The sequence below is a fragment of the Schistocerca serialis genome, chromosome 9 (assembly GCF_023864345.2).
Source record: "Schistocerca serialis cubense isolate TAMUIC-IGC-003099 chromosome 9, iqSchSeri2.2, whole genome shotgun sequence".
Classification (NCBI taxonomy): domain Eukaryota; kingdom Metazoa; phylum Arthropoda; class Insecta; order Orthoptera; family Acrididae; genus Schistocerca; species Schistocerca serialis.
This window is the reverse complement of record NC_064646.1, coordinates 20,953,008-20,968,073: the sequence shown is the minus strand read 5'-3', so window position 1 is coordinate 20,968,073 and position 15,066 is coordinate 20,953,008. Positions and strand designations below refer to the sequence as shown.

The 15,066-nt window shown below is 36.2% G+C and overlaps 1 protein-coding gene across 1 annotated transcript in view; it reads right to left on the bottom strand.

Moving 5' to 3' along the window:
• Nucleotides 1-15,066, bottom strand: part of LOC126418776 (phenoloxidase 2-like) — a 147,176-nt gene that overhangs the window by 39,962 nt on the left and 92,148 nt on the right. The window contains exon 4 of the mRNA XM_050085702.1: nt 9,494-9,717. Within this exon, the coding sequence (XP_049941659.1) occupies nt 9,494-9,717 (224 nt within the window). The remainder of the gene's footprint in view (nt 1-9,493; nt 9,718-15,066) is intronic.

Below are 15,066 nucleotides of genomic sequence, written 5' to 3'. Positions count from 1 at the left end.
AGAAGTTCACCTCAACACATTCACATCTAACTAAATTAGATAACAATATAATGGAAGGAAACATTCCACGTGGGAAAAATTATAAAAAATTATAAAATTATAAAAAATTATAAAAATTATTTAACAGTTACATTGCAGACCCATACACATTCCCTGATGCACTTACACATGGAATTACATATCTGAAACCTAAAGATCAAGCAGACACAGCAAACCCAGCTAAATATCGCCCCATAACATGCCTACCAACAATATACAAAATATTAACTTCAGTCATTACACAGAAATTAATGACACATACAACACAGAACAAAATTATCAATGAAGAACAAAAAGGCTGTTGCAAAGGAGCACGAGGATGTAAAGAGCAACTAGTAATAGATACAGAGGTGACATATCAGGCTAAAACTAAACAAAGGTCACTACACTACGCATACATTGATTACCAAAAAGCTTTTGATAGTGTACCCCACTCATGGTTACTACAAATATTGGAAATATACAAAGTAGATCCTAAATTGATACAGTTCCTAAAGGTAGTAATGAAAAATTGGAAAACCACACTTAATATCCAAACAAATTCAAATATCACATCACAGCCAATACAGATTAAGCGTGGAATATACCAAGGAGACTCATTAAGTCCTATGTGGTTTTGCCTTGCCCTGAACCCACTATCCAACATGCTAAATAATACAAATTATGGATACAATATTACTAGAACATACCCACACAAAATCACACATTTGCTATACATGGATGATCTAAAACTACTGGCAGCAACAAATCAACAACTCAACCAATTACTGAAGATAACAGAAATATTCTGCAATGATATAAATATGGCTTTTGGAACAGACAAATGTAAGAAAAATAGCATAGTCAAGGGAAACACACTAAACAAGAAGATTACATACTAGATAACCACAGCGACTGCATAGAAGCGATGGAAAAAACAGATGCCTATAAATATCTAGGATACAGACAAAAAATAGGAATAGATAATACAAATATTAAAGAAGAGCTAAAAGAAAAATATAGACAAAGACTAACAAAAATACTGAAAACAGAATTGACAGCAAGAAACAAGACAAAGGCTATAAATACCTATGCTATACCAATATTGACCTACTCATTTGGAGTAGTGAAATGGAGTAACACAGACCTACAAGCACTCAATACACTTACACGATCACAATGCCACAAATATAGAATACATCACATACATTCAGCAACAGAAAGATTCACATTAAGCAGAAAGGAAGGAGGAAGGGGATTTATCGACATAAAAAACCTACATTATGGACAGGTAGACAATTTAAGAAAATTCTTTCTAGAACGAGCAGAAACTAGCAAAATACACAAAGCAATCACCCACATAAATACATCGGCTACACCACTACAATTTCATAACCACCTCTACAACCCTTTAGATCACATAACATCAACAGATACAAAGAAAGTAAATTGGAAAAAGAAAACACTACATGGCAAGCACCGTATCATCTAACACAGCCACACATCGATCAAGACGCATCCAACACATGGCTAAGAAGAGGCAATATATACAGTGAGACGGAAGGATTCATGATTGCAATACAGGATCAAACAATAAACACCAGATATTACAGCAAGCATATTATTAATGATCCCAATACCACAACAGATAAATGCAGACTTTGGAAACAACAAATAGAAACAGTAGATCACATCACAAGCGGATGTACAATACTAGCAAATACAGAATACCCCAGAAGACATGACAATGTAGCAAAAATAATACATCAACAACTTGCCATACAACATAAACTAATAAAACAACACGTTCCCACATACAAGTATGCACCACAAAATGTACTGGAGAATGATGAATACAAAATATACTGGAACAGAACCATTATAACAGATAAAACACCACCACATAACAAACCTGACATCATACTCACCAATAAAAAGAAGAAATTAACACAACTAATTGAAATATCCATACCCAATACAGCAATTATACAGAAGAAAACAGGAGAAAAAATTGAAAAATACATCCAACTGGCTGAGGAAGTCAAGGACATGTGGCATCAGGAAGTAAAGGACATGTGGCATCAGGATAAAGTTGACATTATACCAATTATACTTTCAACTACAGGAGTCATACCACGCAATATCCACCAGTACATCAATGCAATACAGCTACATCCAAACTTATATATACAACTTCAGAAATCCGTAATTATTGATACATGTTCAATTACCCGAAAGTTCTTAAACGCAATGTAACATATACCGTACAGTTAAAAGGAAGTGATGCTTGATCAAGGTCCGCGTCACTTTCATTCCGAACCAGACCTAAGGTCTGAGAAAGGAAAGATAATAATAATAATAATAATAATAATAATAATAATAATAATAATATCAGGAACTCTATGACCCATAAGTGATGTAGGCCACAAAGTTGCAATTTGGTTAGAGTAATGTTTATTCTAATTGTGAAAGTTGTCATATTTAGAATTACTATTGCCCTCTAGCACATATCCATTTGACACAGTTCGATCATTCACCATCTCATTGAGAATTACGAGTTCAATACTCCATCTCAATATTTACATGAAAAGTTAGAGTTCACACCAGGTGCACAGCTGCTCACCTCTTGGAGACTAAGTCCCGTGGTATCACACAAAGTGAACTTTGCTAAGCCCTTTCACTTCCTAGTTACCTAAAGAAATGTCTGCTTTTGCATGTCTATTCGAACTGTTCCCTTTGGTGTCTAGACCAGAACTGTCCACTTTCTTGTTTGCTGCAGCACCGTCTACGTTGCCGCCTCCAGCCACACTGTTCCTCTGCGCGTCCCTGGCTGCATTTCCTGCAAGTCTAATATCCTCACTCATCAACTCACTAGGGCAGTTCCCTTTACTGAAGCTGTCCATCCGATTGGCTACAGCTTATTCTACATTATTTTACATTTTAACATATTTAAATAATCAAAGCTTCACCACTTTCACATTCCAAATAAAGTAACAATAGTATGCATTACATAATAAACGTTAAATTCTTTTACATAACATCAATACAATTTCCTTCTGAACTTTGAATGTCACAGCCCGTAGTCTTGCACCAATGTGCTTTCTGATAAATAAAGAACAAAAGTAACTTATGCACTAAACTTTACGACAAATATTCTGTTACCTAATGATTCAGTAAGGTGTCATGCTGGCATCATTCAATGTGTTGTGTGGGTGAAATGATCTGATGCTCAACTGTAAGTAGTGATATAGTAAATTTACTATATCTTTTAGACAAATTTACAGAGTTGATATTTACAACATTTGTCATGTTAATGACACGCTTCTATATGAAATGTCTGTAGTTAAGATCGACCAAAGCTTTCAGATTTTAGCGTTCAGGTCTTTTAGAAAACCAGTTAATTTCATTGTAACAGTAAATCCTGAACTATTATAGATATGATCAATATTCAAGTTTTATTGGGATCACCATGAAAATTTATAGAGGATGGTAGAATAAAATAAGTGTGGCTTAATTCCCTGAATTACTACAGAATTGAATAGTTTTCATTAATTTTTCCCTTTATGGCAGATCTCAGGTCCGCAATATTGATCACTGCTATGCTACCCTGGGTTTCCCTATGATGTAGGGCCTGTCTCACTTGCACACTACAGCACTTGGGCTGATTAGCCTGGCCCCATTGATCACAGTAACTGCCTGTGGACTTTCCTCATCTCATGGTGAATCTGCGCTCTTTGTGGCGGAGGTTCCTGGATGACAGGAAAGCTGCCTCTTTCGGCCATGTATTTAAATGAGAGAGAAATACTTGTTAACTCACAATATGCTTTCAAAGTTTTCTAGGAATAGCAAGCAGGATAAATTTTGATGTTTGTTTCACTTATCTTAGCATACATTAACTTTATTTTGTATACATGGAGAACTGGTCAGGAACATTTGTGGCAGATTAAAGTCTCTGCTTGATTCATTAGGCAGGGATGCAAAGTTAATATGGAATTAGCTTCTTATCGTATGATAGTCATTTACTAAAATTGAGTGATAGCCTCAGACATTTACTGTTTAATGTAGTGAGTGAAATACAATAATTTCTAGATCACTGAGAAAGGATCCGGTTATGATGGTAGTAAGCTGTTTAGGGTGCATAATGTAATTCTGCATGTGTTGTGTGATAATAGGTATATCATGATCCTCTGGATATATAAATCATTAACCAAATAACAGATATTGAATGAGATTTATTTGTAAATAAGTCATCACTTCCCAATACCTTTTTTGAAGACTAAAGATTTAAATAAAATGTCTTCACACAGAGTTATGACAACTGCTTTTGCAAACATAAGAAATTAAGGTATTACAGTAATTTCATTTACAAATTATGTAATATACTACAATTTTTAGTCATATCTATTTTATAGATTTATTACTTTACAGCTCATATACTGTTCCATTATCACAATCAGTGTCTTAAAATTCAACAACTTCATATTAGAATGTGTTCTATTAGAAACGGTAACACCAAATTTTTAACGTCATTCCACTTTGGTAATTTGTCAAACCAAACCACTGAAGCAGGGGCTTGGATTTGTCAGTTTCAATTTTGTTTGTTTTTCATTAATTTCATGAGAAGATTCTCTGTGAAAAAGCCTTGTGCAAGTTCTGTTGTTTTCTGTAAGGTTTTTTTTACTGCAGTCATCAGCTGCACAGCCCGATTCAGTCCCAAAGTTAAATCTTCCTGTAGTATATTATTTTTAAGGTAACACTGGGCACTATCATTGCTAGCTGGCTAAGCAGATAACACACTACTGTCTTTTCCACATACAATAATGTGGTTTCTTCACAAATTTTCCACCAACGTTACCACCTATTAATTTACAGCTGCCAATTTCTGTTGTTGAGAAGTTACATTGACATTCGTGTGTTGAGAACTGTTCATTTTAAATTTCAGTAATTGATATTTACTGACATTCACATTGAAGTATTTTGGCAAGTTTGTTACAGCTCTAGTAATGAAAGATCCTCACTACAGTTCCAACCATTAAATAAAATTTAGTTTGATTGATAAAGAATCTGCTTATGTGACTGCAGAAGGAAACACAGAAGTTACGGAAATTTTTAAGCTTTTCGAATCAGTGGTAGTTTCTGCAGTGTGTTGAAGGGGAAGGAAGAGGGATCAAGGGAAATTACTTGCGAGTTTTGGGAAATGGGAGAGTTATAGGAAAGTCTCACAGAACCCCAGGTCAGCGAGACTTACCAGATGCGATGACTCAATCTTCTCATCCCGCCCAGCAAATCTCCCTTGACCCAATGCTCTGGGCAACTTTTCCATAACTTCCCATTTCTTAAAACTTTCTAATCTTTCTTTTATCTCTTTTCCTTTCAACCTTGTTAGAAGGAGCAACTGACTCCTGACATTCACACATTTCCATGAATTTTGTGTTTTCTCCTGTACCACTTTTTAATTACTTTTTATCCAGCCAATTCTATTTTCAAAACTTCATTATTGCCATTAACATATTTATCCACAGGACAAGAGAACTCATTTCCATAGTTAAAGGGTTGTGTTAAGTCATTCATAAAAGCAGTGTACAAAGGATTGAGTCACAAGTTTCATCTTTTATGATAGTTTTACTGGTAAATTGGAAGTTTATAATGATAGATGCTTATAATCATCATCATTATTATTCGGATACCCCTACACATTGTCTAATTGACCACTGAACATCATGAGAGGTTGACTTGCTAGTACAAAAGAAGGCAATGAGTATTGTTGTCACCAGAAACACACCAACATCAGAATGGGTCAGTCAAGTGAGCTTAGTGACTTCGAACATAGGCTAGCCATTTGGTGTCACCCAAATAGCAAATTTAACAGGGGTATTTCAGCCCTTCTAAAACTGCCCAAGTCACCTGGTGATGAGATTGTGAAGTGTAAATTCAAAGGAACAATCATAGCTAAACCAAGACCAAGCAGGCCTCATGTACAGAGACATCTGACATCTAGCATTGCTAAGGGTTGTAAAAATTTCATGAAATAAACAGAAGAATCATTCAAGGTCTAGATTGCTACTGCAGTTAACAAGATTGTACAAAGTTAAAACGAATGTGGTACAATGGTCAAGCAATGCAACACATTACTTTAGGTGCTGTAAAGAGTGACACCTGTGGGCAGTGAATGACCAGAATTTTGTCATTTCAAGCAATGAATACCCTGTGGCAATGCAGTGGAAGTACTGAGGGTATGGTGGTTTTCATGGCTTTGAAGTGGTCACCTTGTGTTTAAGAAATGAAGGGTATGAACACATTCTACAGCACTGCATACTATGTGCAGTAAAGGAATAGCTGCATTAATTCTGTTTCTTCTAATATTTTGGCTATGTCTTTAGAGTGAGCTGGAAGATTGATGCTCCAGTAACCACTATGTTTTTATACTTAAGACTGTGCCACTGTGCATTCATGCACAGATACACAAGCACCAATGACTGATCAAGGAAGTATGATATGCAGGAATTCTAGCTATGGCTGCACAGTTCCTGGGATGTTTATGTATCACTGCAAGCTGTACTGTGGAAATGCTTTGTACATTTGCAGAAAGTGCTGGATTCCTTGATTTATCCGAACTGAAGCCACTATCACTATTAATTTAATTCTTCATTAAGCAAATTTGAATTTTCCCCATCACACTGAGTGCCAAAAGAAAAGTGGGTGCTAAAATGTTGATTTATTTGTACAACTTACAATGACCAGCGTAAATACACTGCTCTGCCACAATAGCTGAAAAGCCAGGTGTACCTACAGTGTTCTGCACACCTTTCACAGATTCAGTTTCTCAGTCTGATGTATGAAAGGCCACATCTGCAGAGAATCTCTTTAACCCAAGCCTTCCAGAGCACCAAAACATTTGATGCAAGCCAGGAGTGCTTCTGTCTTTAGTGGAGGATGAAATACCACTTGGTCCATGCTTACTGAGAATCTGTCATATTTCTGATGATAGGCATCAGACAGACTGCAGGAAAGCCACAGATTAACTTTCTGTTCACCTTTCATTTTATCCATAACACCATATGTATCTGCTGTGGAAAATACCAATTGGCTCAGAAAACTTAAGTGCAGAAGTTCATCCTGAAGACTGCTCTCATCAGCAATGATGTGCACTCTGAACCAAATTTGTGAGAACACTCTTCCTCTGGGAAGGGTAGTGGCAGCTATTTGCACATAAACATAAATCTGTGTGTGTGTGTGTGTGTGTGTGTGTGTGTGTGTGTGTGTGTGTGTGTGTGTGTGTGTGTGTGTGTGTGTGTGTTTTTCCATACACTGCATGTCCCAAAGTGACATCTTCACATCAAGCTGAAGCATCACATTGTGACGAATTTAGTAAGAAACGACAGCTTCAGTTCAAGTAGGTCTTTTAATATGGAAGTTCCTGTAATAAAATTGTGAAGACATTCTTGAAGCACAGCTTTTAGTGGTTACAACCATATCCCAGAGTGGAATGACTGACTTGTCCATATCTTACTATTTTGCTGCCGATCAATGTCTCCAGTCCTTCTGTAGCTAACTGCAAGTGTTGTGGCCCTGTGGCACAGTGCCTAGTATAAAACTAGAGTGAGCTGGAGCATCTGTCTTGGCTCCCTCTGAAGCTATCTGAATGACATACAGCCAAAATTTTACAACCATCAGAATTTATGTGGCCGCTATTGCAAAATTTAATGGAGCAGTCATTACACCACGAAAACTAAAAAATGCATGATAAAGGGATAGTGTAGAGACCATGATTCACTGCATCAGCATGATGTGTACCCTGTCAAAGGAGCATCTGTGAGGTGTTATGTTCATCTCCTTGGGACTTACGTAGTACTTTAGTTAGCTCTCATGATGCTTTACTTATCAGAGTATTCTATATCTATTTAGTTCCTGTAGTTAGCAATTTCAGTTTTAAAAGTGATTGTTGCCTGATTGCATTTCTCCTTAAAAATGTGCAGAGTATAAAGCAGGTTTATCTCTCACAATCTGCCTGAGCTTAATCCAACTTGGCAGATGTTTCTACTTCTGATTATTTCCATTTTGGCAGTATCTTTTTTACTCCACAGCAGGACAGCAATGATCAAAGACTCCACAGGGTTGGCTAGAACTCGTTGAATTTCCAGTACATCAATGAGTTTCAAGTTTACTATCTGAATCTATTTCTAATGGAATCACCACATACAGTTAAGCCATCAGCACTGGTCTGTCCAACTACACTACTGAGTATCCATAAACATTACTACATCACCATTTTGATGACAACCCTATCACTTTATGCTTCACTGAGCTCATTAATGTGGAGCCCAACACCTCATTGTGACTGATTATTGGTCCTGTGCTCAAGAAATTAACTGCCATGTTTTTACTAGGCTAATAACATTTCCAGATCACCTTTATGGTATTGCCTGCTATAATTATTTGCTAGTAAGTAACCTAATTTATAGAATATTGTTGCTCTGGATTTTAGTCCCTCTTCAGTTATTACTATCACATGGTATGTGTTCCTTTTTGTATATGTTGCTCTAACTACTCAACAGGCCCATAACCTTTAAGGATGTTATTCATTCTTGGTGATTTATCATTATGAATCACTTATTTAATTTTTTTACATATCCTGTGTAACATAGTTAAGATAAATGTTGTTAGCTTTTCTCGTATTCACTTTTTGTAGATATGAAGACTGTTTCACAATACAAGTTGTCTTGTTAATTGTAGCTGCAGTTTCAAATAAACTGCTTAATTTCTTTAGCATTTATTTTTTCAGGATCTATCTTGATTGTAATTATCTTAGGTCAGTATTATATACTGGGATAATATTCAAATTTCGAATAGCAATAAATGAAAAATATTTTGTATTTGCACAAAGAAAGTTCAAATTAAAGGCCAACTGATTTTACCAGTGCAGTCTTGATTCTGTTTTACTTTGCTGCATATCAGAATGCTGAGAAATTTTCTTTAAAGTAATTGGTTAACCAACACATTTGTAACAATGTGAATTCCTGGATGAAACAACACACACAACAAAGGGAAGGCTATCACCAGAGCTGACTCATGTGGTGCATAGAAACTCACTTTTGTTTATGTGCATATCATGCAAGTATTGCACAAATTGGGATTTTTAAGGTTTATATTTAAGTTTTTTCAATAATTTTGAAGCTCTTCAACCAAGGAAATAAATGATAGTGATGTTCACATACGTTTTTACCTGAAAACAGTTACTTTTGATTTGTTATTTATACAATACAGAAGAGAAAACCAGACACCAATTTTTCCAATACCTTATTTCATTTCCCTTACTTTATTTTAATTCTTTTAACTCAGTATTTTAACTTGGTACTGTTTGGGTTGTGGAGCAAAGTAAGTTTTTTGTGTACTTTACAAAAAGGTCATGTGTTACATTGTCAGTGAATGATAGTTACATAAGACAGTGACAATACTAATTTACTTATTTTCTTACCCTGTTCTCACTGCTGACAACATTTGCTTCCTGACGAGCTTGTGAAAAAACTGCACCATCCATATACTTGTCTGGAAACACTTCTGTTAGAGGTGGCAGAGGAAGTTCATGTGTATCTGAACGATGAAGCATTGCAATTGACAATGCATAAGTGTACATGTATGGATTTATACGATCACGACAATAGACTGACAAGGAAAGAAAATCTTCATATGTCCGCATTCCTGAAATGAAAAAGTTAACAACAAATTAATATGTAACTACTGAACCACACTGTATTAAATTACAGTTGTTTCGAATCTAGATTTAGATTTCTCAGGACATTTCACTTTGGAACAGCACATCAAAATGCATTATTTAAATCTTTAAGTGCTTCAGAAAACAATTATTTTTGGTTGATGCTCTTCATGAAGCCAAATTTAAGCCGACTATTTTTGTATGTCTATTATTTCACAACAATAAACCCACAATATGTACTCTTCACTTATGTCACATGTTAAATTCCCCATTTTGTCTCCTAGGGCTACTATAAATATCTGACACAACCTTTAAAAATACACTGTACCTGGTTGAGGCAATAGATGTTTGACTAATTCTTAGTTATTGACTGGAAGTAATTGTTTAATATGATTTACATCTCTGGCACAGCATGGTTTTTTTGCATTTGTGGACCCGTGAAACAAAGTTATGAAATAGCTAGACTGCTACTCACGTCTACAGAAGATGGACACAGAATTACTTTTCATTGTGCCTGTCTGCAACTGAACACCTATATGGCTGGCAGCAATCATTCAATTGCTTTCAACAGCTTTAAAGTTAACTATCATAGAATATTATGCAACATTTAAAAATTGTTTTCTGTGTGGATATTGCGGAATTCTTGCTAATTGTGCATATCAAAATGAGCTGTAAGTCTGCATCACAAGTGGACCATTGATTATAAATCTTCACCACTATTTTATGACTCCCCATTCGTCTCGTGCACCACTGCCTTGACTTGCTCACAGTATGTACCAAACTGAAGAACAACTTGTTAACATAGTTTTCTGTGACTAGTACTGGGAAATTCTCTCACTGTACCCACTATCTAATGTATCTTTTCCTCATTACTAGAGAACCCAGGATTAAGAAATTAGCAGGTTTATTTACTTGAGCAAAATCAATGACAATATCAGATTGTGCAATATGTTTGAAATTCTACAAAAAATAGGTATAAGCCATGGGGGGGGGGATATTATTTATAATTATCCAACACGTACAAAAGCCAACGGAGTAACAACAGTGGAAGACCAAGAATGAAGTGCTATGTCAGGGATGCAGGTGTAAGCCAGGGATTCATTTTTTTGTCCTTGCTGTTGAATCACTGAAGTGAAGGAAAGGGTGAAGAGTGGAATTAAAGCTTGAGGTGAAAGGGTATCAATGGTAGGATTCACTGTAGGCTTTGCTGTCCTCTATGAATGAAGAATTATAGAATGTGCTCAATGGAATGAACAGTTTGATGAGCACAGAATATGTAGCGAGAGTAAATCTAGGAGACTGAAGTAGTAAGAAGTAGCAGAAATGTGAACAGCGAGAAAGTTAACATCTAGATTGGTTGGGGGGAAGGGGGGGGGGGGGGTCATGAAGTAGATTAAGTTGAGGAATTCTGCTATCTAGTCAGCAAATTAACCCATGGCAGACTGAGCAAGAAGATGGAAAGACTAGGACTGGCATGGAGGTCATTTCTGGCCAAGAGAAGTCTACCAGTATCAAACATTGGCCTCAATTTGTGGAATAAATTTCTGTGAATTTATGTTCGGAACACAGTGTTGTATAGTAGTGGAACATTGACTGTGGGGAAAACTGGAGAAGACAACTGAAGTGATAAGATGTGGTGCTACAGACAAATGTTGAAAACAGATAGGATGTGGAATGAGTTGGTTCTGCTTAGAATCTGAGAGGAGAGGTATATATGAAGAGTGTGGTGCTGGAGAGGGATTTATGGCAGACCATATCAGACCAGTCAGACCAGTCAGATTCCAAAAAGGTGATCAACTGCAATTGTAAAATCTACTTTTTCCTAGTTACTGTTCCCATATACTCTACTTGGGAAATTTATTAAATTTAAGTGGACACAGTCACAAATGATACTAAGAAACATCATAGCCGATATCTTTAGCAGTTCACCTCTAATCCCCTCAAGTTCATTAAAGAAGTGCCCATAATTCCATGATATTTTATTACACAATTATTTTATGCCTTGAAGGGAACTTGACTCTTGGGAGAGTGCCTCAATTCACTTGTTAAAAATGAATCACCCTTCTACATGTTCCCAGAGGAATTTGTACTTCAGTGAGCCTTGATTCACACATTAAGGTATTTATCTTTAATGACCACCTCTGTCCACTCTCATTCGAAGCTAGTTAGTGTATTATGATCTGACCAACAAATCATTACACAAAAAAGAAACCTTATTACTTGTCAAAAACCATTATCAGCACCATCTTTAGTACCACATTTACTTTTCTCACAGCACTGTTAGCATTTCATTCACTGCGTCATTTCAAACATTGAAGTGAACACCAGTGGTGGAAGTCTGAGCTACGATCTTGTCCACATCACCCCTTGTAATATGAATGAAGAGGCTGTCACAACTGTTCCCATTCCCAACTTCCATTATTATTCTTTCTTTTTCTCAGACATTATGTCTGGTCAAAAATGGAAAGTGACGCAGACCTTTATCAAGCGTGACTTCCTTTTAACTGTACGGTATATGTTATATTGCATTTAGGACCTTTCGGGTAATTGAACATGTATCAATAATTACAGATTTCTGTAGTTGTATATATACGTTTGGATGTAGCTGTATTGCATTGATGTACTGGTGGATATCGTGTGGTATGACTCCTGTAGGTGATAGTATAATTGGTATAATGTCGACTTTATCCTGATGCCACATGTCCTTTACTTCCTTAGCCAGTTGGATGTATTTTTCAATTTTTTCTTCTGTTTCCTTCTGTATATTTGTTGTATTGGGTATGGATATTTCGATTAGTTGTGTTAATTTCTTCTTTTTATTGGTGAGTATGTCAGGTTTGTTATGTGGTGTTTTATCTGTTATAATGGTTCTGTTCTAGTATAATTTGTATTCATCATTCTCCAGTACATTTTGTGGTGCATACTTGCATGTGGGAACATGTTTTATTAGTTTATGTTGTACGGCAAGTTGTTAATGTATTATTTTTGCTGCATTGTCATGTCTTCTGGGGGTATTCTGTGTTTGCTAGAATTGTACATCCACTTGTGATGTGATCTACTGTTTCTATTTGTTGTTTGCAAAGTCTGCATTTATCTGTTGTGGTATTGGGATCTTTAATAATTTGCTTGCTGTAATATCTGGTGTTTATTGTTTGATCCTGTATTGCAATCATGAATCCTTCCGTCTCACTGTATATATTGCTTATTCTTAGCCATGTGTTGGATGCGTCTTGATCGATGTGTGGCTGTGTTAGATGATACGGGTGCTTGCCATGTAGTGTTTTCTTTTTCCAATTTACTTTCTTCGTATTTGTTGATGTTATGTGGTCTAATGGGTTGTAGAAGTGGTTATGAAATTGCAATGGTATAGCCGATGTATTTATATGAGTGATTGCTTTGTGTATTTTGCTAGTTTCTGATCATTCTAGAAAGAATTTTCTTAAATTGTCTACATGTCCATAATGTAGGTTTTTTATGTCGATAAATCCCTTCCTCCTCCTTTTCTGCTTGATGTGAATCTTTCTGTTGCTGAATGTATGTGATCTATATTTGTGGCATTGTGATCATGTAAGTGTATTGAGTGCTTGTAGGTCTGTGTTACTCCATTTCACTACTCCAAATGAATAGGTCAATATTGGTATAGCATAAGTATTTATAGCTTTTGTCTTGTTTCTTGCTGTCAATTCTGTTTTCAGTATTTTTGTTAGTCTGTCTATATTTTTCTTAGTTCTTTAATATTTGTTTTATCTATTCCTATTTTTGTCTGTATCCTAGATATTTATAGGCATCTGTTTTTTCCATCGCTTCTACGGAGCTGCTGTAGTTATCCAATATGTAATCCCTTTTAGTGTGTTTTTCCTTGACTATGCTATTTTTCTTACTATTGTCTGTTCCAAAAGCCATATTTATATCATTGTTGAATACTTCTGTTATCTTTAGTAATTGGTTGAGTTGTTGATTTGTTGCTGCCAGTAGTTTTACATCATCCATGTATAGCAGATGTGTGATTTTGTGTGGGTATGTTCCAGTACTATTATATCCATAATTTGTATTATTTAGCATGTTGGATAGTGGGTTCAGAACAAGACAGAACCAGAAAGGACTTAATGAGTCTCCTTGGTATATTCCACGCTTAATCTGTATTGGCTGTGATGTGATATTTGAATTTGTTTGGATATTAAGTGTGGTTTTCCAATTTTTCATTACTACCTTTAGGAACTGTATCAATTTAGGATCTACTTTGTATATTTCCAATATCCATAGCAACCATGAGTGGGGTACACTATCAAAAGTGTTTTGGTAATCCATGTATGCATAGTGCAACGACCTTTGTTTAGTTTTAGCTTGATATGCCACCTCTGCATCTATTATCAGTTGCTCTTTACATCCTCGTGCTCCTTTGCAGCAGCCTTTTTGTTCTTCATTTATAATTTGGTTCTGTGTTGTATGTGTCATTAATTTCTGTGTAATGACTGAAGTTAATATTTTGTATATTGTTCATAGGCATGTTATGGGCGATATTTTGCTGTGTCTGCTTCATCTTGAGGTTTCAGATAAGTTATTCCTTGTGCAAGTGTATCAGGGACTGTGTATGGATGTGCAATGTAACTGTGGGATAGTAGGCCCACCCAGAAAATAATTGGAGTAACTTTTACACAGCAAGTACTGTGGGTGGCACCACTCTGAACACAAGAAGTAGGGTGAGAAACTGCTCCAGACAGAATTGTGGAGCTGGGTCAAGAGACCCCACTCATGGAGAGTAATGAGTATGTGGTGATGCTGTGTGGTGTCACGAGCACTACACAAGTTGAAGACAGTCACAGTATATTGACAGTGGGCAAAAACTGACTGAGTAGCAGACTCCAGGCAGATCAAATGGTCAGTAATAGAGTGGCCTTAGCAAAAACCACCCACAGATGAAGTGGAAAGACCCCAAGACTCCCTGTATCAACACAGGGATTGTCACATACGTTCGAGCCACTTAGAGAATGTTAGTGAGGCTAATTGAGTGACAGCTGTCAATCTCAAGGGGATTTTTTTTTTTTTTTTTTTTTTTTTTTTGTTTGTGGTTTTAGGGCGCAAAACTTCTATGGTCATTAGCGCCCAGCCCGTGACGTAGAAAACAGGAAAAAAACGAAATTTAAAATCAGCAGCAATGGAAACAAAGTCAGAAAATTTGAGAAACTAAAGGCAGAAGGAATGCTTAAAAGTCCACTATAGAAAGGGGTTGGTTGTCCCCCAAAAAAAAGCTTCAAATGACTGACGTCATTTCACTGTCACTAATAAACTGTAGAACACGGTCAGCTGAGCGCGTGTCATCTGCTAAAATCGACGAT